General features: G+C 38.5%; 1 protein-coding gene across 1 annotated transcript; it reads left to right on the forward strand.

Annotated features, from left to right (window-relative positions):
* Positions 1-25,493, forward strand: MTFR2 (mitochondrial fission regulator 2). The gene is given in 11 exon segments (XM_079299227.1): positions 1-268; positions 844-975; positions 1,323-1,340; positions 1,342-1,428; positions 1,710-1,834; positions 3,712-3,926; positions 4,966-5,266; positions 7,151-7,334; positions 8,835-8,900; positions 20,067-20,180; positions 22,422-25,493. Coding segments are annotated over 10 exon segments (1,221 nt in total). The 5' UTR covers positions 1-202; the 3' UTR covers positions 20,094-20,180; positions 22,422-25,493.
* Positions 25,494-25,539: the final 46 nt, after the last annotated feature.

Below are 25,539 nucleotides of genomic sequence, written 5' to 3' on the forward strand. Positions count from 1 at the left end.
TCCCAGGGAAGAGGGGCAGATCCGGCAGCGCGCCGTTTAAACCGCTCTCTCCCGACACCCCCCGCGACGGGCCCGTCCCGCCGCTCATTGGATCTGCCGCGGCACTGCCGGGTTCCTATTGGCGGGGCTGCAGCGGTGTCCCGCCCCCAGCCACGGGCGGCCTCGCTGCGGGCGCTGCCGCGGGCTGGGGTCCGTGCCCGCCATGGCGCTGCTGCTGCTGCAGCTCCTCCGGCGGCTGCTGCGCTGCCTCGGCTGGCCGCGCCACCAGGTGAGACCCCGCGGCGGCTGCCTCCGCCGCAAGAGCCGCTCGGGCGGAGCGTCTCGCCTGCAGCGCTCGGCTCGGCGGGAAGGGAGGGAGGCGAGGTGGGCACCGCGGGCGGCGGGGCGGCTTCAGCGCCCTCCTTGCCCGCGGCCGGTTTGTCGGAACACGCTGCCCGCACGTGGGGGGCGCGTGGGGTCACTGGCCTGACACAGCCGCTCGAGGGGCTCTTTTTGCGCTGAGCTGAGCGTAAGAAAGTCGGTGGTGTCGGCTGCTCATGCTTTGCTGTCTGCAGTACAAGGCTACGTCCCCCTTCCATCCAAGCAGCAGTTAATCCCGCGTGTTCGCAGACCGGGCAGGTGCGGCGGGGGAAGCTGAAAGAGGCCCTGGTGCTGTGCCAGGGGCTGGTGCTGGAGCGTGGGCTGGGGCTGTCAGCAGCGAGGCGCTGCTGCGGCGTGTGGTTCCGAGACTGTCCTGCCATTGTTTATGGGAAGCTACCGAGTCTCTGCAGGAGTGCTCATTTGGCTGAGCTGCCCTGTTTGCTTGCTGGTTCCCTTGTTCGAAGCTAGTGATTTTTTTGACAGGCCGTGTTTTTTGAAACTCAAGTGTTTGGCAGCAGTATCAGTCGTACCCTCGGAACGTGCCTTCCTTCTGCAGTCTCATCAGGAAGGCATTTCCAGCAGTTATATGCTGTCATAAGGAAGTATCAGGCCAAGGTATGTTAAATTTATTTAACTTTTTTGCTAATTGTTCTTTCCCAAGACTTATACATATGTATCTAGTAATTAAATGGGCACTTTTTCACATTTTTATCTCAAGATATTGGCCTTTGTGCCTCTTTAAAGTATTCTGTATTTTAGCAGTGTTTTTAGACACTGTGTCATACTAGTGTAGATATCGTGGACTTTCAGCTTGAGAAGAGCATTGAAAAGTTAGGGTAATCAAATTGCATTCTATTTAATTACCTGTAACATGGAATAATTAAGTAACTTTGATTAGAGTGAGTTTAAGAACTGAGGGCTTTTATTTTGCTTCTCATGTCCAAAGGTTTTCTGATTTTCAGGTCACATCTCTTTGCCAAAAAAAAGGAATATGGATCTACTCGAAGTATTGTCCGTAGACTTGGGACAATTCTTTCCTTGGAGCCCTGCCCCAGACCTTATTTTCAAGTAAGCAATTTATTGTCACAAGTATACTTCACCTGTTAGGGGTTTTTTTTTGTTTTTGTGGGGGTTTTTTTGTTGTGGTTTTTTTTTGTTTGTTTCTTAATTTGATGATAACTTTCCTCTCCTTTTTAGCTTGTGTAGTCGTGTAGCTTATCCCTTATTCTCATTGTTTTCAACTTCATTATAGCACAGTTTAAAAATTCCTTTTTGCTGAGGCAAAACCTTTTGTATGTGCTGAATCCAGTTTCCCTTCATACCTTTTTTTTGGCATTGTTCATTTTTAGTTTGTTCAAGACCTAAGTCCATTGGGTTGTGATGAACAAAATCCAGCTCCATCTTCTGTGGCTCCATCACTTGCTGATGTCCTGTGGGTAGCAAATGATGAAGGGCAAGCGTGTACTAGACTTAGGTAAGTCAAAGTGTAAAAAGGAATAATAGAAATAACTTTTGCCTTCTCTACGATGTGTGATTTTTGTTTAAGTTTGTTTTCCTTTATTCCTAACCTTTTCTGGAAACTTTTTGGGTTTTGGGGGGGTGTGGGGGGAGGGAACGGACGACTTCCTTTTTACCTGAAGATTGTAACTGTGTAAAACAGTCTTTTCTGAAAGAATTCTGAAATTGAGGTTTCTCTTTCTTCTTCATAGTAGTACAGGTGCATTACTGGTACTTTAAATGATACACAATATTTAGGGAGGGAGCTGGTTGTTGCAGTATTCCATAAGATTATTCCGATCTTTAGCCTTTTGGTTTACAAACATAAGTATTTTAAAATTTTAAAAGCATTTTGAATGTAGTTTATATACATGTTCTTAGCTTTTATAGAGAGCTGAAGGAAAATATTTTTAGACATTATAGAATATTTCAAGCACTGTGAATTTGCAATACCAAGAATTTGCAGACACAATTAGTATACAAGTTTTGTCTTGTTTTTCTTCCGCCCCCCCCCCCCCACTGGAGACGAAATAGAAAGTTGTCTTGCTGTTCCTCTAAAGATCTGTTAAAAATCAGAGGATGAATTAGAGCCAGAAGAATAAAAATGTGCACACTTGTATTGTCTTGTACTGCACCTGTATAGGACAGTGTAATTCTGCTTCATGTTGGTATTTGTTTGTCTGTGATCTTTGTGCTATTTGCCAGTAATAAAAATGCCAGAAATTGATGAATTGGAATGACACACTTTTCCGTGGAAACATTGGATACAGTGTGTTTTATCTTATGTTTTCTGAGGCATTCTTGTTAAATTATTAAAGTTTGTAACAGCTGTAAAATAGCAGAAAAAAGAACATTGTTGAAAGAACAAGAACATCCTGGCCTGTTTTGTCCTGCTCATGCTTTTCTTTAGCTGGCCAGATTCGCAGCACTATGACTGTTTATTCTTTTGTTGTTTCAATTCTTTGCTCTTCCTCCTCTTCTGGCTCTCTGGGACGTTTTTCAAGAACAACTATTCTAATTGATATCTTTCCATTCTGAAGCAGTGTTTATAGCAAGGGAGTTTTGGCAAATCAGAAAGCAATGTTTCAGGTCTGATTTGAAGTAAAAGGATGTTTAAAATATGTGAAAAGGTCTGGGCTTGTTTTTCAATCAAAGCTTAGTACCTTTAAAATTAATCAGGTAAATTTACTTTCTTTCCATGTTTGGTAATTAATTTTTGGTAGTTTAATTTTGTACTTAAAATATAAGTTTATTTCTGCTGGCATAGACTTGAAACAATTTTTACAATTAAAACCTGAGACAGCACAATTTTCTAATGCTATCTTTGGTTATAGTAGCTTACAGGTGGTGAGATTATTGTTCTCTAAGTCTGTATCAAACTTTATTATTCTCAAGCACATTTTCTGAATGATTGTAACTGCTTTGCTGCTTGCAGTGTTCATGTTAGAGTTTGATAAATGACTAAAATTTCTGAAGACTAATTAAAAGATCATTGTTCTTTGACTCTCCTACCTTTCATATTTGTGTGGCAAGAAAGGAGAGACACCTTACAGTGTCAGTCTAATAATTGTTGAATAATGACAATTCTACTGTATGACTTCATCATGTTTAATTATCCCCGAGTGAATAGACTGACTAATTCATATGATGACTTTGCAAGGATCTGCATTGTACTTGAGCAAAAGGACACTTGAAGCATTTTAGAAGTTATGAGTAGTTAAAAGTGTAGTCTCCTTAAATAGTTGGAAAAGTTAGGTCTTGTTGAATGATGGTAACTTGTTTGCACAGCCCAAGTAGTTTTTAGGTTTCCATTGTTGGCTGAGCCTTTTGAAACGGTGTGTTTTTGCTTTGTAGAACTGAATTGAGGAGAAAAGAGAGAAGTGCAGCTTTTTCTGACCTGCATCCATGTCTGGATTCAATACAGAGTATTCCAAAAAACAGTGCACAAAAAGACAGTGTTGATCAAGCAGCACTCCAGAAAATTTCTGCGCTTGAAGACGAGCTGACCTTTCTTCGTGCTCAGATTGCTGCAATTGTTTCAGCACAGACCTTGGGGAGCATTCCCTCACGTAAGCCCTTCTTGGTTTGAAGTAAACCAGTGTTTCTTTTTTTGCTTTAGAGCTTACCATGTCTGATATTGGTAGAGAACATGTTTAACTTTTCTAACTCAAGATACACCTAGTAAATTTACAGAAGATACACCAACTAAATTTACTGACTGTAATATTTTGTTTTTCTTTTTGCTGTTTGGTGCACTTTCACTTTTCTATTTTGTGGTCTGTTTGCTAAGTTCAAGTGCAATTGATCCTAAGTGCTCTTTATTCTCATTTCCATGTTGGTGAAGGAGCTTAGTAACATCATTATCTATAGTCTACTAATAACTGCTTAAATAAGTTACAGGCTATTAATTGTCCCTTCAGGTTTTTGCACTGTTTCTAACAAATTATTAAAATAATGGGTAGAAAAAGTATTTTCATTAAGTCAGGTTTGGGCTATAACAAAAACAGATGTTACAAACAGATGTGTCCTAGGTAGCTGGTCTCCAAAATGCACTTCTGTCTTGTGAACCTCTATTTTTTTCCTGATAAGTTTTGAGTCTCAATTGTCTTACTTGCAGACCAGCCCCACTGTGGTTGCTGAAATACTTGGACTGGTGCGAGGTAGTTACTTTTGTGTGGCGTTGTAAGGCACTTCCGTGATTCAGCTGTTCTGTTGGATCTTCTCTGTCTCTTCTCCATTGCACTCAGTATTATAATCTGTTTTATATGTTTTGATTGTTTTGGTTATCTTTTGCTTCATGTAGGTTATTGTAACCTCTAGACTGTTGATTACTATGTGCAGTCTGCTTTGCTGATTTATCTAGTGCCTAGATTTAAGGCACAAGAAGAGTAAATCAGAGCAGCACAAGACACTTCAGATTCATTACTTCATGTATTGTGAATTTGTGGGTTTGAAGTAATGTTCTTTGTTTTAAGTTTAGTTCTTCTGTGTTGGAATGTGCAAGGTATCCAAGAAAGCGCTTTCAGAGGGTAGTCTTATCCTGGCTTAAAACTGATTAATCCTAGATGTTAAGATATGTTGTTGTTTTTCTTCTCTAACTGTATGCAGAAGCCTCTAAAACACTCGGCACTCCAGATGGATTTTACCCACTGCCAGCCATGACTTCTACGCCATTGTCCGTCTCTCACAGTCACTTTGCAATTCCATCGCCTCCTCCACTTCCTTCTGGTGCACCATCTGGTGTTGATGCTAGTAATTCTGCACTGGCACTTATCAAACAACGACGAGCTTCAAGAAACAGTGTTTCAAGTGCAGCTGACAGTACTGATCACCAGAGGACAAAGAACATTCCCAGTATGATGGATGTTTTGAAAGACCTAAACAAAGTTCAGTTGCGAGCTGTTGAGAGGTAGGTTGGGTTGGATGTGCATCTCAGCAAGCCAAGGCTACCTAAGCATCAACATCACTTCAGTAGCACCAGAGAACATAGTCATTTGAAGAGCAGCTACTGCTGGCAAACTGAAGTTGGCAACTTCTGAGTTCACAGTGTGGAATGTAAGATACTTGTGCTGTGGCTTTTAGATGCATTTAAAACTTGCTGACTATCACAGCATTTTAAACTATTCTGCAGCTTCAGTGTGCAAATCTCAGGTTGGTGTGGGGAGATGAGGAGTCACTTACAAGACTGCATGCACAGGCACAGGAAACTGATCTGAAAAAATAACCCTTCTGGATTCACTGTGAAAGGCCAAATCCTCAGGCAAATTTTAGAAAACTACTGTTAGCACACTCAAAATACCCTGGTTCAAACTCTGAAGTATTTACAAGAACATGTGCTATATCATTTATTGAACATGTTTCATAGGTTTATATTTCAATATAAATATAAAGCGCAGTTGGATTGTAAATATTTTTGGTAGTCAGCTGTTTTGATTGTAAGTGCAGTTGACTAGTAAAAAAGTGTTTTACTAAAGACTGCAACACCTGTTCTGGTCTCTGCTATGCTAGGTAGAGATTACACCTTCAGAGTTCTTCCTGAACTTCTTGGGTTGAAAAAGTAAGAAAAACTGAGCCTGTAATGAATATTTGAAGCTCTTAATATGGGAAGAAGGTCACTTGGCAAAATTACTGCATTCTCATTTCAACATTTTCTTAGCTGTGAGCTTCATCCCTGAAAATGACTAACATAAAATTTGGGCAAATAATTTACATGCAAATCTAGAGCATTTTTTTCTCTATAATTCCATGTATGGTGAGTGCAGAAGATGAGATGTTCCAGTTGACAATTTTAACATCTGGAGCAGGTGCCTAATTAACAGGAAGTGATAGCTTGTTACATCTGAGATGCTTTCTGGATTTACACATCTGCATGTATTCTGAAGTAGAATTTAACTGAATAATGAATAATTTCTATTTTTAGGGAGAGTAGCAATGATCAAAATTGTTAGTCTTTCAGACAGTCATTTAATGTGTTCACTGCAAAGGGAAGTCATCTATTCTCAGAAATTGAGAGCTTGAAGAGCCCAGTTTCTACCACCCAAACACCACCTTACACATTGTTCGAGTGCTCTGAGGGGTTGTTTTTATAGGGACTGTGAACTCAATCCTCTCAGGTTGTGTGTTAAGCAACATTTAATGTAACTTAGAACTTGGTGTTGTCAGTGTGCCTTATTAGGTACAAATCATCAGCCTGGAGACAGCACTTTACTAGCAGAGCTCTGAACACCTCTAGATTTTTTCCACCCCAAGCTATCTCAATGGTTAGAAAATCTTATGATTTATTGTCTTGGATTAGTTAGTAGCTTCCATGGTTATGATAAGTTTTGGGGTGTGGGTGCTGTTTTGATTTCTGAATTTAAATGAACTTAAAATGAATAAAATTTAAATTAAATTGTGTTCACAGTAATTATTAAATACCTTAGTGGGACATTCTCATTAATATACTTTATAATAACTTATAAATAATTTGATATAAAAATTGCAGTCTTGCTTTTTTTTTTTTTTTTTTTTTTTACTTGTTCTTTGCAATATTTCAACACTTTATGTTGGTTTTCTGCCAGTTTTCTTCATGGAACAGCATCAAGTTGTCTTTTCAGCCTAAGAATGTGGCTGATAAGTTATTTGGTATAATTGTATCAGTTGTATTTGTTGAATTGATTTAAAGTTACAGTGGCATTACTTGTGTAATCAGGGATTTATAGGATAGAGTGTTTACAGAAGTTGTGTCTCTAGATTTTGGATTAGTCAGGATCAGGGTTAGGAGATAATAATTTGTTGTTGTTGTTATTCATAGGTCTCCTGGAGGCACTCCTGTTTCTAGACCCAAAAAGACACAAATTTCAGATTGGGATCCAGTTGCACTACTAACTCACGCTCTAAAGCAGAAATTTGCACATAAAAATGATGATGATGATTCTCTGGACAAAGAAAATAATTCTTTTGATAGCTCTCCATTTTCTAGTCCTGATGTGCCAATGGTATGTCTTTAAAGAATGTGCTTGTATTCTTGAACTGACTGCTGTTTTCATGAATAGTTGCAGAGTTTTCGCAAGCCTAGAACTTCTCTACAATCTTTTTCACCATCAGCCCAGGTAGTAACTTTTTTTAAAGTATAATCAAAGCAGAAAATCTCAAATTAATTTAGGTGGATTTAGACTGCTAAATGCTTCTGGATGTGCAAAGAAAAAAACTTAAAAGACTATTTTTAAACTTCGGCTCATAGTTGCAGAACTATGAACCTTAGCTTGATGGTACCTGGCAGGTATCCATGCATGGAAACTGTGTGTTTAAGTAGTTGTTGGCTAACTTTTCAAATAAGGATATTAGGAAGGTGCAGGAATGTCTGCCAAATACACCCTAATTGTTCAGAAATGAAAATAAATACGTAGTCTGTAATATTTTTCTGTGAGTGTAAGTTGCACACAATTTGAATCATTATCCAGAATGAGTTGTGGTTCTGTTGTAAAGCCCATGAAGAATACAGTTTTTCCTAGGAACAAAGAAATGGTAGACAGAGCCAGGTGATTTGATTCTGAGCATTGGTTTCTGCATAGTTTGTGCCAGCTACCTCAGCTTATACAGTCCAGCAGTGCTGTTGTTTGGCTTTTCCACAAACCTCAGAACTGCTCAGATGAGATGGATAGCAATAGGCGGCACTAATTTGAACTACGTCTCTCTGCTTAGCAATTCTATCTCATTATTGTAAGAGTGAGATAAGATTCGGGCTGTGGCATTTGTTACCCTAATTGAGGGAAATAGTAATGCAGAAGATACAGTGGAAATCCAGATATTCTTTGGAAGATGCCCTTATGTGTGACTAGCTGTGTGGCTGAAAACTTGAGGAAAATTAATGGATGTGTATTCCTCTTTCTAGCTATAATGATTTGATTGGATTTTTTATTTACTTTAAGCTGCCACAAGGATTTTCCAAGCTGAATGTAGCATATATTTTACAGACTGCAGTGTATCAACAGTTCTGGTGCAGTCTTAATAAATTTCTTTGACTTCTTTTTTCCCCCAAAAGGAAAACTAAAATTTCCTAAAAATAAGCATGGTGGTATTTTGGATGCTGCATACTATTGCACTGCTTAGCTGACATACCTGATTCTAGATACAAAAATGAAAAATAGCTCCTGGAACAGCTTGTATATGGAATAGCTTTTGTTTCAGGATCTGACAGCTGGATTATAAAGTCCTGGAAGAGAGACTGCTTAAGGCCAGAATATTCAGGAGTAGATAAATAAAAACAGAATTTTTCTGGTTAAAGCAGAATAATCTTACAAGTTTGTAACCAAGCCTCTAACTGTTAAGTGTTGAGTGTTTTGAAGAATAAATGTGCTTAAACCAATTGGACATACTTAGTATTTTATTCTTTCCATGTTGAGAGAAGTGCAACAACTCTTCCAAAATGTTTTTCTTGTAAATGTCTTCTAATTCAGTTTCCTGGATATAGTTCTAACTTTGTCTCTGCTCCTCAGGTTGGACGCTGCAGTCTGAAGCCAAATGCAAAACCCAGCCTTACAAGAACTGATGGAGTTAAGCAGGTACCAGCATGGAAAGCAAGAGCTCATATTTAGTGGAGACTTCCAAGTAAAGTTCAGCATGTATAAGTGGTGGGTCCACTTTGAAACTGCTGTAAGATGCTGTAACGTGTTCTAGAACACACCTTTCCTATGCTGTTGAAATTTGGGTGTTGTGGGATTTGTAAAATTACCTCTTCTTTCTTTGATTTCTCAGTAGCCAAACTTGTGAATGTGATGCTTTTACAAGAAGCACAGAACTGAGAGAAAGTTTCCATTGCTATGGAGCAGTGTCTTTGAAACCTGGGAAATTAAAGAAAGCAGTGTGTGTGAGGGGAAAACAAAGATTTATTGCTGTGATAGCCAAGGTATATGCTGCTTCCACTCCAGTATAAAGAACAAAGAAGTGTAAATGTTTTGTTAGTGTGTTAAAACTACTGTATATAAAAGTAATACTTTTTCATGAGAGTGGCATAGTTGCCTTGGTTTTCTTTGCAGTTTGCTGATGCAACTCCTTATTCCATGTGCAAACAGTTTTCTAATTTATTTTGGGTGAGGAGATGAACTTTCATGTTTGTGGAACTTTGTACTGTAAGTCAGCTGCAGGTCATCTATTCAATGCCTGTAATATGAGGGCATTGGGTTCTAAGATAAAAAAACACTTTGCAGAAAGATCTACTTGCACACAGTCTAAATTTCATATGTAAGTAAATATTAATTCCTATATTGGCATGTGCATCTGAACTGTTTTGTTAACAAGAGCTTGTACAATAAAATTCTCTTTATATTGTAAATGTGTGTGGTAGTGGCCTTTTGTGTTGCAGACTCTTTTGTATATTAAGAATTGATCATATTAGACAAGTTATTCAATTGTAAAACTAAGGAGCAGATTTGTATTTTTTTCCTACCAGAGTACTTAAAGAAGCCACTTATTTACAAATTTATTATGGTCCACTGCTTACAGGAGCTGCTTTCACCTAATCTTTTGTCTAACAATCCTGATGTATAAAATCCAAATCCTGTCAGACTGTTGTGTCCTGTGTGTCTTCTATTTCCCTGCCCACTTGCACAGAGTAGACTAGCAGCTGCATCCCCTCTTACTTCAGAATCTTATTTTTACAGTTGTAAGAAATTTGTGTGCAAATACCATACTTGCACTTTGGTTTTAAAAATTGCCTGTTGACTAAAACTGAAACTTAAGTGATTTTATGTATTATGCTTCTAAAGTTAAATCTTCTAGGTGTTTATTTCTTCTGGATTTAGTAAAATTATTGGACTTTATTATATTCTTCCTTTATTGGTCTGTAACAATTTGACCTTCACTTTCTTCCAAAATAAGCATTTGCTGCTTTCTCTACCTGAACTTGATAGTTGCTATGAAATCTGTACTGTATATCTAGTTCAGCTCCATACTCGATAATTTTGCCCTCTTCCATCAAAGCTCCTCATTGTCTGTTGTCTGCTGCTCTGGTCTCTGGTGTACAAGAGCAGCAGGGAGTGACAGTGCAGGAAGTCCCTGTGGTGCCTGCTGAAGAGAACCTGAAGGCAGGTGAGTCCCAGTGAGCAAGAGGGCTATGGATTGGCTCCCTCTTGCTCAGGCTCTGCAGTGCAATGAGATGGAGCAAGTCATATCCTGGTTTATATTGCTGTTCCTAGATCCAGGGGGTTTCAGAGGTTGTGGCCTTGCTGTTATGACTGACAAGCAGGAGGGAATTCCTTCTTTGAGAGACTGAATTGTGTGCAAAGCGATACGCTAGTCTCTCTCCCCTACATCAGTTGCTTTATGTGACCAGCAGTTTCTTCTCTTCATGAATTATTATTTTTGACTCCTTTTGCCACTTTTCTGTTTTCCCCAGGGCTCATCATTTAACTACAAGTTTGGTCAACAGGAGCTGTTTACGGTGGGAATTTTTACTTTGGAAGTGTATTTTCATTTTAGAAGAGACTTCTGAGAAATTTCTCAGACACAATAAATTCTTAACACAATAATCCAGTGTCAGAAGCATCTGCAAATTTTATTGAGCTGTGTCACCTTTCTGGTTCTTGGATACTGTCTGATTTTTGTAATTTTGATGTGAATTGTGCAGTGATGCAGTTTATAGCTGATCCCCTTCCTTAGGGAAAGGAATAAGTAATGGACCATGTGATTTTTTTTTTTTTTCCCCACCTACACATTACAAGAACAGATTCTTTGTTTTATGTCATTCCAGATGTAGTCTGTGGGTGGCATCTGGTAACATCTGACAGTTTTTAATACCAAGAAGTTGGAAAGCTTAGCAAAAGTTAGTAATGAAAAGTTTTATCACTTATTGCAGAGATTTTTCTCCCTTTTCAGAACTGCTGGAAACTTGGCTTTGTCATCTTATTTTCTTTGACTAAAACTTCTGTATCAACAACTGGGAAGCAGCTTTAGGTTCTCTGAAGCTTTCTGTGCCCACCTAGAATCCATTCCATGTTTTACCTCCAAATGCCCTTATTAACATAAGGTCCCTAACTGAATTGCTCAGTCACAGCCCAACTCAGATAGTTGTGGTATTGATTTCAGAGATGAGGAAAAGGCTCAGGAACATGAGTTCTCTATTGGTCTGCTTTCTTATCACTGAAGCATTTCCTACCACTCCCAGTGAATTTTTGGGCAGGATGTCTTCCTTCAGGAGGTGCTGGGTTGGTTGCTGGAATGAAAGTTTTGGGTTTTTTTTCCTACTAGAAAGACTTAAAGAGTATATATATTACGTCCAATTGTCCAGCTGATGAAATTGAACAGAGTAAATGTTTCAAATGATTTGAGTAAAGGGGCTAGAAGGGAAATTATAATGCTGTCCTTTAAAAACATTTTTACAGATTTTCTTCAAGGAGTTCCTAAAAGATTTGAGTTCTCTATTGGTGAGCTTCCCATTACAAAGAGACTAATGAATACAGTTGCCTGACAATTAGTGTCAGAACATCACTGCTGACATATTCCTATAATATACCAGACCTGTCCAGATACTCACTACTTTGTGAAGGACAATTTATATATAATTTCATATATATTAATTATTGTATTAATATATATTTAATTAATCTGTATATGCTCTCTATGTGTAAGTGCAGTTACTGAATAAAGGCAGGGCAGAGTGTATGCAACAGTATTCACTGCCCTCAGTCAATTCTTGTTAGGAATTAATTAGTTCTTTAGTCCCACCTAAATAGTAAAATTGTATATAGGGTTCTTGCAAAAGCCAAACTGACAAAAGGAACCTGCTAAACAAGTAAGCCTTGAGTTATTGATCAGATGCCTTGGGGAAAGGAAGTTCTACAGGCAAGACTATTGAAACAATTGAGGTACCAGTGTTAAGCAAGGTCTGTGACCAAATTTCATTTCCACTTAACTATAATGTGTTTGCCAGTGATTGTAGGTACCTGGGAGATATTTATCATCCTGATTCCTCTACCAGATTCTCAGATCTCTATGTGATTTACCAGTACATTTTTCATAGTGACACTGACTTCAGCTACATCTGTATTACCTTCCAGGTTTATCTGAATAATGAACAAATTGTGTACAATATTTTAGGGCATTGTTGCATATCTGTGTGAAATTGAATAGTTAACTGTGAGGAAGGTGCCCTGCTGTGCCTGTTGTGTGCAAAAAAAGAAGGACTGGTGGGTGATGTGATGACTGGAGACATTTTGGACACAGTAATCACAGAGCACTAGCATTTTCAGTTCTCAGAGAAGTCAACAGAACTGCTCTTCTGGACTTCTACAGGTCAGACTTTGGCCTATCCAGGAGATTGAGTGAATCTCTTGGGAGGCAGTCCCAGAAGGCAAAGGAGTCCAGGAAAGATGGACATTCTTCAAGAAGAAAATGCTAGTGGCAGAGGAGGAGGTGATTTCCATGGACTGAAAGATGAGCTGATGAGGAAGACCTGACTGGCTACACAGGGAGCTTTGGCCTATGACCTTTGGAAGAAGGGGCAGGCAACTCAGGAGGACTACAAGAATTCCACAAGGTAACTCAGGGAGAAAATTACAAGCGTCAAAGCCCTAGTAAAACTTAGTCTGACTGCTGCAGTAAAAAAAAAGCTTCTCTAAATACATCAGTAATGACAGGAGGGGCACGAAGAAGCTCCATTCTTTTCTGAGTATGGGGAGAAACATAGTGGCAAAGGACAAAAAAGAGGCTGAGGTACTTAATGCCTTCTTTGTGTCATCCTTTAATAGCTAGACCACTCAGACATGCACAAGTTTATGGGGCCAGATGGGATCCACTCAAGGATACTGAGGGAGCTGGAGGAAGTGCACACTGAGACACTTTGCATCATTTATCATCAATCCAGGCTAATTTAATAAAGGATTTGTCAGTTTACCATAGCATTCTCCTGGAGCAACTGGCCACATGTGGCTTGTACAGATGCACTGTGAAAACCTGGCTGGATGGCTGGGCCAAGAGAATGTTGGTGAGTGGAGCTACATCCAGCTGGCAGCTGGTCACTAGTGGGATTTCCCAGCAATCAGTTCTGTCTTTATCTTGAGTGGGGATTGAGCATACTCTCATTAAGTTCACAGATGATGCTAAGTTTGCTGGGACTGTTGATCTGCTGGAGGGCAGGAAGGCTCTTGCAGAGGGATCTGGACAGGCTGGAACAGTGGTACAAGGACAACAAGAGATTAAACAAGGGCCAGTGCCAGGTCTTGTCATTGGGTCACAACAATCCCAGGCAGTGCCACAGGCTGGGAATAAAGCAGCTGGAAAGCCACCTGGCAAAAAAAGACCTGGGGGTGCTGGTTGGCAGTGTCTGAACATGATCCAGCATGTGTCCAGGTGGCCAATGGCATCCTGGCCTGTATCAGCAATAGTGTAATCAGTAGGACCAGGGCAGTGATCATCCCCTTGTACTGGCCACTGGTGAGGCCACACCTCGTGTTCTGTGCCCAGCTTTGAGCTCCTCGCTGCAAGAAAGACATGGAGATCTTAGGAGGCTTAGGCATGTCCAGAGAAGGGAAATTTAATTCCACCGATCTGAAGATAAAGCATGTACCTTAACTAGCACAAATGGGATCCCTGTTGTAAATTGCCAATATATAAAGAGGGAAAATTTTCATTATTTCTCAAAACATTTTGATGTATGAAGCTAAAGTCACTCTATATTAACAGTATAGCAAAAAGAACAGGTATTTTATAGTTGTATAGAAAAGTTTTTGTAGAAAAAGAATCTTATAAAGTCATAAATAGTGGATATGTTAAAGTAATTCAAGTTATGTAAAATTAAACACTACATTGAATCAATGCTTATATATGTTTGTGTAAATGATTCTGCTTTTGTTTCTTGCAAGTTAGCCAAATGTGAAAGGCACAATCTGGAAGGGTCTTTGACAGGCTTGCTGTTTGTAGATGTTTCAGTGGTTTAGAACAATATATATCATTCTCCACAGTTATGCCTTGAAACACTTTGTTTAGGAACTCTGTCTGGAATTGTGGTGCTAGTTTTAGCAATATCTAAAACTGTATTGAGAATAAAGGCTGAAAACAACAGCTGTCCTGCTTCTGGGAAATTTGGCACATTTCAGTACTTTTTGGCTGGATTATTTACCAATTTTGATTATAATAATCAAAAAGCCCTTCTTTTGATGTTCATTCACTTTCCCCAATAATCCTGTCAGCAGGACCTCTCCTTCTGCAGTGAGAATTTGAATAATTTTTTTTTTTTTTTCACACTGAAAGAACAACAGCATGTTGCTTTTGTTCCTGCTGTGTTTCTAGACCTCTTTACATTTTAATTTCTGCCTACATTTTTATCCAGCTTGGAAAGCTAAAGTAGCCCTTAAAAGCAAATTATTTATATATGTTGTGAAGTGTTCAGACTTTCATTGTTATTCAGATGGATGTATTCTTACCTTTTGTTTAAGGCTAATTTTAGGCATTTGATTTCAGTGGGACACAGAAGCAAAAGCAGCAGTTGAAATTCTCTCTTTAAGGTAACTGAGACATGACAGTACAGTCTGCAGGCGTGGAGCTGGTGCTGATTGCTTCAAACAGCTGATCAGCTAAAAATATCTTAGATTAAAATACATTTGAAAATATTTTAAAGTAATTTATACAAATAGTTACATTTTTCAGATTTGCTGCGTGGGTTTTACCACAAGAGAGCAGCATCACACCGGTTCTATGCTGCAAGTCTTAAACTAAAAAGGAATTCTGCATTAACAGCATCAAGTCTCACAACAAAATTTTGATCCCTTTATCTTTATTTTTATAGTGGTATACACTAAATTGTTGGGGTAGGTGATTCTGTCTTACTAGCATTTTGATGAATTGTGTTTATGTGCACTTGGATTAGTAGAAAATCATCACTTGTCTGGTTTATTCTCTTCACAAAATAAAACTGGTACTTCATTTTATGGGAGAACAGACTGAAGATTTTATGTGGTAAGTTAGAGAAGAGCTTGACATGGCAGTAAATTTTTTTTTTTCTGAAAAAATATCCTCTTCATCCCATTGGAGATTTCTCTTTGTGGTCCAGTATGCATATAATGAACACTGCCACAGAATTGCATGGATTTGTATACATAACTTCTAGCTTATACAAGTGAGAATATGCTGCCTTTTACTGATTAAGAGTCAAAGTGACTACGGGGCAGAGAAACTGACATTTCTTTCAGATGAAACACTATACTGCTCTTCTGTGAACAGGTGTTCTTTGCTCCTCACATGTACATAGTGACTTGACCAAGTTTGGGATATCCGTGAAGCTGGGTAGGGGGGTGTTTGCAAAGCTGGGAAAATTTTAACCTTCAGTAGTGTCAGTCTTCAAAGTGTCAACTTCATTCTTGCCATCTGTGCTTTCTCTTTGGTAGCTGGCATTTTATTTAGTGGGGAATGTTAAACTGGATTGATTGTTCCCACTTCTCTGTTTCACTTTATAGCTCTCATGCTGTAACACAGCAGCTGTGTTTGCTGGGAGGCAGTTTCCACTGAGCAACAGCTGCTGGCATAAAGCAGCAGTAGGAAGAAATTTAAAGTAAGCTTAGTTTTAGTTTTTGCCCAGTGTTATTTTTGCCTTATGGCTGTTTGATGCATTGTTACCTTACAGTTTACAGTCTGTAAGTATTCATCCTGTTTTTTCTATAATGAGTACTATGGGAATAACTGAGATAGCAGAGGTTGTGTGTTCTACTGCTGAAGAGAGTAGTTTCTGTCCTTTGGAATATTGGGGTTTTTTACTGTGCATTCTGTTGTTTCTTACTCAATTTTGTCTGTGTGGTATTTTACTCATCTTTTTCCATTATCCATGTTATAGCAGGTGTTTTTGCTTGACTTGCATACCATGTTTGTCATCTTGTAGGGCAGGCTTGATAAGCCAGGCTGTTTTTAAATCCTTTCTTTGCTTGTAAGGAAATGTTTCTGTAGAGTAGTCAAGCTCAATGTTCTTGGTTTTAATTTATTAAGTGGGGACTTCCTTACCAGCATGTACAGTGGGAAAATAATCTCTACTTCAGTATTTTGTGATAATAAAAATAGTTTGAAGAGGTACTTTGGTTTGACTCAGGTGAAATGTGGGCTTTATCAACACCCCCCCATTCCTAACCCATTCCTATGTGCTCATTTGGACCACTCCAATATTTTTCATCCATTTGTGTTTGCTGCTTCTGTCTGTTCCTCTCATATGCACTGTCTGCATGTATAAGAATTATATTAAGGCTTTACTAGTTAAATTTCTGAGGAGGCTCTGTTTTTTCAAGACTTCTAGCAAATCCCCAGCCCATTTATTATTTCTCAGTAGTGGCACAGCCTTTTCTTTCAGATTTGAAGAGTATACTTGGTATTTAGTATATTAGAACAACGCAGCTGCTAATGACACTTCTACCAAATAATCTTCCATATAACCTAGCTTGTTGCTGAACTAGTTTTTGATGTTAAATTAGATTTTGAGTTCACAAATAAAAGCATATATTGAAGATACATTGACATAAGGCGAGCAAAGTAAACAGAATTAGTGAGATGCTGCTTTTTGCCTTGTGAGCACTCGGAGCTGTTGCTAGGAGAAGAGCATGGTAACAGTGCTCTGAGCTGGTAGTTGCCTGGGGAACCCAGAGACACTCGTGCTATTTCTACACATCTGTACCAACTCACTGCACTTTTCTTCCTTGTACCCCCTTTTTCCTCTTCTCTAGCATAATAAAAGGTGTGGGGGGATCTTGACCACAGCACTAAGTCCTTTGTCATCCTTCAGCATACAGGTCTCAGTCAAGACTTACTAGCTTTGAAGGAAATGGTACTTGCCCAGATCTTGACTGAGCACCGTGGTGAATAGCTGACCCAGTACAGGTTGAGGATGATGAACATCACACCTGGTAATGGGTGCTAGCCCTTTGATTTGGAAGTTGTTGCTGTTCCATTGCTTCAATATGAGTAAAAGTCTCACTTAGGAATTGCATAAATTTTTGGAAAAGTGAAATGTATTTACTTAGGAAAAAACCCAGGATCACTAATTACCACTGAAGTAATTATCTGATGGAAGAATAAGTTAAACTCTGCTTACTAGAACAAAAAACTTCAAACTGCAGATGGCAAAGAAATTTAAATCTGCAAATTCTAAAGAAACTGGGTGATGGACATATCTGGCCCTTTATATTTACTTTGAATGAACTTTGCAGTAATACAGAAATTCAGAAAATTGTATCATCTAAGTTTTCTTTTTAAGAAAAGTAGGGTAAGACACATGACTATAGGCCAGTTGGCATGTATCAATTCTAGACAAAAAAATCTGCATGATGGTATCCTTTTGCATAGTTGGAAATACCTAGATATTAGGACTGATCTCTTGTGACTTTATTGTAAAATAGATGTTTTAAATAATCTTTAACAAAAATAGCTGCAATAGAATAGTGTAAATTAAAATACAACATTTTTATTACCCACAAAGTTGATGTTCAATGGATGTAGAACTGATTAGCTGGCAGATAATAGTAATCACTGAAAGGAAGTATTTCTACTAAACATTATAGAGAATGGTACCATTCTAATGGGCTAATACAGTCTCATAGTTTTAATAATAAAATAAGTGGTAAAATTTGTGGAAAATTAAAACCAGAAATTATATAGAGAGAAATGATGAAGATGTGAATGATGGCAAAAAGCTACAAGATAATGCCAGGTTAGGTTTTCAAAAGGAAAATACATTCTAGTGCAATCAGTTGAAAAACAGTACAGCTGTTTCAATCAAACTATGTTTTTAAAAACAGAAAATCTGTTTGCAGTGATTTGATTTGTCTGTGAATGCATGAAGATTAAGAAAAAGTGCTAAAAACTTCTTTCTGTGACAGAGAGAAATGTAATATTAGCCAGTTGTAGGAAGTAAAAAAAACTGAAATAATTTAAATGAGAGTGCATTTCAATGAATATGATATCCACAGTGGGAAGTGGTGACTCTTCTTTATTTCTTCTCTGTAGTAGAACCCAATGCTAGTTACACAGGGACCCAATTACAGAGGTAAACAACTGTCCCTTTTTGACAATGGTGCCTTCCTTCCTTGAGTGTTTATTCTCTAGTCTATTTATTGTAGGCTGCCTCAGAAAGAGAACAGCTTTTACTATATTTGTTTTGCATTCAAAAGGACTTTGAATTTCAAGAGTGATTTGTGCTATTCTTGAAGGTGCCAACTCTTTGTTCCTATTCATATATTTAAGAAGACTTCATTCCATCATGAGTCTCAGTAAAATTTAAGCTTGGGGATGTGTCGTGCCAGCTGAAAAATGACATCTGCATTATTATATAAGATGTCCCTGAGAGCAGTGTAACACCCACAGGCAAAACTTCAAGCTGTCATGTAACTCAAGAGGGATGATCTAAGCTCTCCCTTAAATTAATGACACTGAAGTATCAGAAAGAAGGAACTGCAGTTGGATTGGTGAAGGAATAAACTCAAAAGAAAAAACTACAAAACAGGACCCCCAACCCCCTAGCAGGACATACAGATTTTTTAGGTACACTTTTTCCACAAAACCACAGAAGTTGTGCTCCTTTATCATTAAAGCTGCCCTTTCACATCTAGCTCTCTTCAGGATCTGTGATGATTTGCTTCTTGACCTCTAACCTGAATCTGTTACTAAATTATTTCTATTATACAGCTTGTCATGGGAGCAGCATTAGTGTCCCTTGTGCAGTTTGTGATCTGTAACTAGAGTGCTCTGCAGTGTAACCACGGTGCACATAAATAAACTACACCTCTGTTTAGCACTTCTCACACAGCATGACTGTTGAGTTGCCATAGTCAAAAAGTCAGATAATTTTGGTGGTGGTTTGTATTTCAAAACCTGTCAACATAAAGGCCTAAGTAGTGGAACTGGTCAGAAGAAAATGAAGGCTATTGATCACACAGGATTATATTATAACATATTTATGTCTTGGGCAGGTGGAGGATTTGGCAAAAGGCAGCTGAAGTCCAGACACTGTTCTTATGCTTTGTCCTAAGAAAACATTAATATAATATTATTGACTGTTCTTCCTTAAAACTAGAAAACTGAAAAACTCTTTTAAAAAAGGAAAATATTTCATACTATTGTAAAATATGCTTAATAAAAAGTGGGATGGGAATTGAAGTGAATCTGAGCTCAAGAAGCTGTTTCTCTTGAAATAAAAAAGCCAGGCTTTATTACAACAAAACCTCCGTAGTTTTATCTAGGGAGAATACAGGAATTATCAAGGAAGAGAGAAAATAAAAAAGGGGTTGTGACCTTGCATGCAAGTCTTTGCTTCCACTTAACTCAATACCTTTTTGAGTTGCAGCAAAGTCTCTTAGGCCCATTTCATGTCTGGCCAACAGCAGAGGCTCACAAGCATTTTATTTACTTGTTGCATTCTTTGAGCAAGCTGTGAGCTTCTTGCTATGGCTCTCTTGCACGAGATATCTGCTGCAGTTTCTGATCTATCTTCCAGCTAAATCCAGAGCATCTCAGAGAAGAAAGAATTCCCCACTGCTCTTGAGAGGGAGAGAGAAATCACATTGATCTTTAAAATATATAACATATGATTGGAATCATAATAAATACCATCATTTCCCAAATCAAATTATTTTTTGTGTTGCTTGTGATTAGTTGGTGTTTTCAAGAAGCTGACCACAATTAGGTATGGAGGCAAGGGGATGAGGGCAAGACCTCTAAGAAGCTAAAAATAAGGCTTGATAACCGATTTTAATTGTCTCCAGACAGGACTCCTGATAGACCAAGCATAGAGGATTTGTGAGGATCAAGTGCAAAAGGAATTCGACTACGCAGCTTCTTATCCAAGTTTCTTCACTTTAATTCACTAATCCCTTCAGGTAACGTAATTTCTGTATTATCTTTGTAGCTATAATGAAGTTAAATGAAGGAAGCATACCTGCTGTATTAAAACTCTAGCACCCAAAGCCAGTGTGCCAAAGTCACTCAGCCATTTTGAGAGGCTGATGTATCCATCCCAAGTCTTATTTACGTTCTTGATTTGTTTAATATCTGCCTTTATTTAGGCAGTCTTCAGGCAGTGGCATTGCTGAGGAAGATTTTCCTTTCTGTGCAGAGAAAAGAGGGAGCTGGGGCAGTTACCATGCACATCTGCATGCATATTAATTCAGCCATAGCACTGATAAAAGGGACTTCACAGCACCAAAGTGCAAGTGGCCACTCCTTAATGATCCATGCAGAAATGGTGGAGCTGGTGGCAGTGACTTTCCTGATGCATTGAGGGAAATAAATGTGGAGAGATACCACAGAGGGCAATGGCAATGCCCCAAAGCACTTGTCATCTACATGGAACCTCGTCCCAGTAAAACAGTAAATTTTTTTAAACAGTAATTCCACTCATGTTTTGGTCTCTCAGCTGAGGATAACAATGTATCTACTTTTTCTCCTCCTTCTAGAAGATGACTTGAGATATATTTATCCAACACACAGAGCATGGCAGATACAAACAAGTGATCTTTGGAACAATACTTTCTCAATCTGCCCTTGAATGGACCCTATGTTCCTATTTTCTTTGAATTTTGATTGCCTAAGGTGGCCTAGCTTCTGCAGGTGTTGGTAGGTCTGGTTATAGAAATGAGACTGAGCATCAAATACACGTGTAGCTGTATTTCTTTCATAAGTATGCTTATGTATGAGATAAGCTCATAGGAATCCTCTACACGTATGAATGGAAAATCTGGATTTGGAATGTAACAGCTGCTGAGCAGCATGAGTAGGTCAGGAAAGCATAATTTTAAACTAATGGTGGATTTAAGTATTACAGTGTATTTTCTTCAGGATTATGATTTTAGTAATACTCATTTGTAACCAGGAATTCCCTTTTTGTTTCATGTAAATGTTCAGTCTTTTAAGCTTTTCTATGTGGTTAAACGTTCATAGGTTCTTATGGCAGCAACTTCCATATGTACTGCTGCACCTTGTTACCTGTTTTGATTTGGGGAAAGCAGCTCTCAGTCTGCCCAGATGTTCTGAGGGTTTTTTTATAGATGGTACTAATGAAGCTACAGTATTTTTAACTCTCTTTCTCTCTCCTGGAGGTTTTTCATTATTCAAATTGCTTTTTGTCACCCTTTGCACTTCCCACTCTTGTACTTGCACTTTCTAGAGAGGGATGGTTGGTACACAAATTGAATTTATCTCTAGGTGGTAGGAAATAATAGAGTAACTCCTCTGTTTGTACGAATTCTAATACTCCATTTTAGTTATGATGTCTTAAGATAGCCAGATCCCCTTCCTAATCTAGAAGTACAATGTATTTAGAGCTCTGTAGGATATAGGATTCAAATCTTCTCTCTAAATTGCATTACTATAAAATGTGACATGAAATTAATCTGCTGTTGTGATACTTCCTTGTGTTTAGGTGTGCATGGCCCTGCATAGACACCCAAGGTGGTTTTTAGGAAGTGTTGCTGCTGGTAGCAAAATCCAGTTGTCATGGATTAAGGTACTGCGTAGTGTTCCATTCTGCCTAACAGCCAAACAAGCCCAAGATACAGTGAGGTGATCCACTGGTTTTACTGGTAGAGCCACTTTAAACTCTTCTCTAACCTGTGATTAATTTTCAGTCTGTCTGTCCCAAAACAGCCGTTTGAGACTCTACTGTACACAACATCACTGAAACATTGAGAGGTGTAGGACTGGGGACACCACAAACTTGCACTGCTGGTAAAACCAGAGTATTTTGTAATAACACATATTCTATTTTGAAGAGGACTGGGCATTGGAGAGAACACGCCTTCCTCACCTTCAGCTAAAAGGAGTGTCTGTCACCTAATTGATTGTCACATGCATATTACATTGTTTCTTCCCTGGTTGCATAGATATATTTCCAAGATTTTCCACCTAAACTTTAAACCATAATATAAATATTTGACCAGAACAAAAATATTGCCATATAATTATTGTTTCTTTTACTGTTCATTGATGCATTTCTACTTCCTGGTCTGCATTTTTTGTTTTAAACCATTAAACAGCAGCATCCATCCAGACAGTACCCGTGCAGAGTGGGAAGATGTATTGATTTAGCTGTACTTGAAAGTAACTCTGTTAAATCTGTACAGAAAACAGAGTGGTTTTCCAATGGTGACTATGTGGAACTGCTCCTGGAGAAACCATCACAACTCCAACCCTATATAGGACAGATCTCTAAGGGGCTTCATTCTAAAATCAATTTTGCAGTTCTGCTTGCATCTGGAGGACATAAGAAAACACTTACTGTAATTCTGAAGGATGATTTTTTTTTTTTTTAGAAAAGTTCAAATTTAAAATTTTGGCTAAATAGCACTGAAACAAAATGTATTTCCAGCTCTTATGTTTTATTCAGTTGTAGTATTTGCATGGCACAAACTATGTGAGTATTGCTACTGACCACTTCGAGGTACAAATGAATTCTAGCTTTAGGAATGTGTCAGAGTCAAAAAGAGTCCCTGCAGTGATATCCATCAGTGATGACAAGTATTTCTCACTCAGAAATACTTATCAGTGTAGAACATCAATACTTCTCATATTTTCTATTAAACTTCACAAGCTTCTGTCATGTTGCACACATAAAGAACATGGTCTGAAACAGAAATGAGAAAAAGGAGATTAAAACTGACCAATGATCATAAGGAGAACTCATTACTGGAACTGAAAAAATAGTTTTAGGAAAACTCTCCTTTAAATACATTACCAGGGAAACATTTTCCCTGGGGTTTGAAAATCCTTCTAGTACATGCTTAGGAAAATTACATGGAAATGCTTTCCTTGCTGGGAACTCCATTTATATTCATACAGCAAGTCTAAAGGGAAATTTAGAGAAAAGTTCTTCTCAGAAACAGCACACTAGGAAAGTGATTATTCTGTTGGTAGAGAGTCAGTGAGAGAATGGATGCAGTGGGATTTCTGCTGCCTTGTCAAACCAGAATGTCTTCTGCAAACAAAGGACATCCTTCAATCAACTGGATTTACCAAAGAACTTGGAACACTTCACTTTTTTTTTTTTTTATTAGTTGTCATTCTTCGACATGATGAATACTTACAGCAGTATGTTAAAAAAGATACAGTTAAGTCTCTTGGCATCATCACTGCATAGCAGTCACAGCATTTTCACACAATCTAGTGCTTCCTTTCAGAATGATGCATATGGCATATATACGCACATATGGGGGCTGATTCTTGGTCCCAGTGAAGTTGGGGGGACCAGTGTTTGGCCCATAGAGTTGTATAAGATATGTGACTATGTATATATAAAATGCTTTACAATAAACATGACATATACATTCTTGAATTCAAAGATAAGCAGAATATATTTTACATCCAAGTCAAGCTTATGCTCTGCACTTAAAAGTTTATGTACCTAAAATATTGGATGGATTATAGAAACAAAGCAACAGTTTGCACCAATCAAAGTAATTTGAATACATATTCATGGCATGAAGCTTGTCTTGTGTTTTTGTTTTGGGGTAGCTCTTTTTTTTGGACTTGCAGGATTTTAATTCAAATTTAATTATTGATTTTTGTGGGCCGTGGGGGTCATGGTGACATCAGGAGGGGAATGGGCATACTTCATGGACAACTCAGCTGAGTGACTTTAAATATAAGGCAATAAATTATGGCTGGTACCTTGGCTGGTACCTGAAAATAAAACTGTGGCTACGTAATTTTCTTCTTTCTGAGGAGAATGGATTTGGAGGGCTAAGTGTCCATTCTGTGTCTAATTTGAGGGAAACTTTCAACAGAAATTTAAACCCCAGATTACAAAAGCTGGTGAGATCGCTGTGCAGTGTAAGAACAGCCCTGTCTCATTTACAGCTTTCCCATTCATCATTGAGGAAGCTTTGGTTTTCTTCATGAAAACCAAGTTTATACAAAATAATTGACGTGTGTTGGAGATTAGGTTAGATACAACTGCAGATAAAGTGTTGTTTTGTTTTTTTTTTTCTTTTTCCTCCATAAACTACTTAATCTCAGCTACTCCTGTTTTTGTTCTTTGCATTCCAAAGGTACATGTTGTTAATAGTCCTTTTATTCCCCATTTGACTGGTGGCTGGACCACTGACACTTAAAAACACAACAGTGGTAAAATCTTTAGTTAATGACAATGCATACAGATGCATTATTTCAACCAGACTAAGATTTTCACTTATTATCACTTATTATTGTTGTTATACAGAATTGCCTCTTAGGTGGTATGAAATCTTCGTTTAAAGGATCTAGATTTTAATTGCATTTGTGAGGCATAAAAAAAATTTACCATCCTGCTTTTTTCCTCTTTCTATGTAAAAACAGCTTAACTCAGTTTGAAAACTTGAAAATCTTTCAGCTGCACTGGCCTAGTGGGAAAGAAAAATAATTTGCAAGGGGCCTTCTGTAAAGTGGCTGATAGGGCTGACATCACCAAAATCTGTCTTAACTGCATAGCTTTTCTATTCTGTGCACCAGCAGCCTGTTGGCACACTGGGGAGAAACCCCAGTGCAGAAATGCCTTCCAAACCAGAGAATACCAAGTATGTGTCACAATTGCATGTGCTGAGCACTGGTGCTGTTGGATTGGCTGGTACCAGTTACGGTTTCTACGGGAAATCAGGTGGTTGTAATTTGCATGACAGACCCCAGGGAATCTGGCTCTGCTGGCAGAGCCCACCTTTCCAAGCACTTCTGTCTGGAGCACCTGAGGCAAACTGGCCCAGGCCCAAACCTGTATAATGGGTTTGGCTCACAAGCACAGAAGCCTTGCTGGGGCCACCCCGAACCTCTTTCAAGCACTGTTTCATTAGACAAGGTGATTGAAATCTAGCTGCTGTGTTCAGTGCACCAAAATCCCCCACAGCCTGATAATTTCCAGAAGAGCTTTTTAAAGTTGGAAAGTTTTAACGTGGTAAGAGCAAACTTGTAATGGAACTTGTAGATTTAACTTGTAGGAAAGGGCTTGGGTTTAATGTGGCTGTAACAAAATTTGATTTGTACCTAGGCTTTCCTGTTGGACCTATTTTCTGGAATCTCTTCAGAAACAGCTTGACAATGTTTCTGTCAAGAGCTTTTTATGCTGCTAGATGCTGGGTTTAACTACATTTCAGAACATTTTAAAAAAATTCTTTGAACTAGATGGAAAAGGGCTTCCATTTCTTAGTAAAAAGATAAAACACAGGAAATTACATCCTTTTGTATGGACTTAACTGCTTCTAAGCAGCATACTAC

Source organism: Erithacus rubecula, assembly GCF_903797595.1.
Source record: "Erithacus rubecula genome assembly, chromosome: 2".
NCBI lineage: Eukaryota > Metazoa > Chordata > Aves > Passeriformes > Muscicapidae > Erithacus > Erithacus rubecula.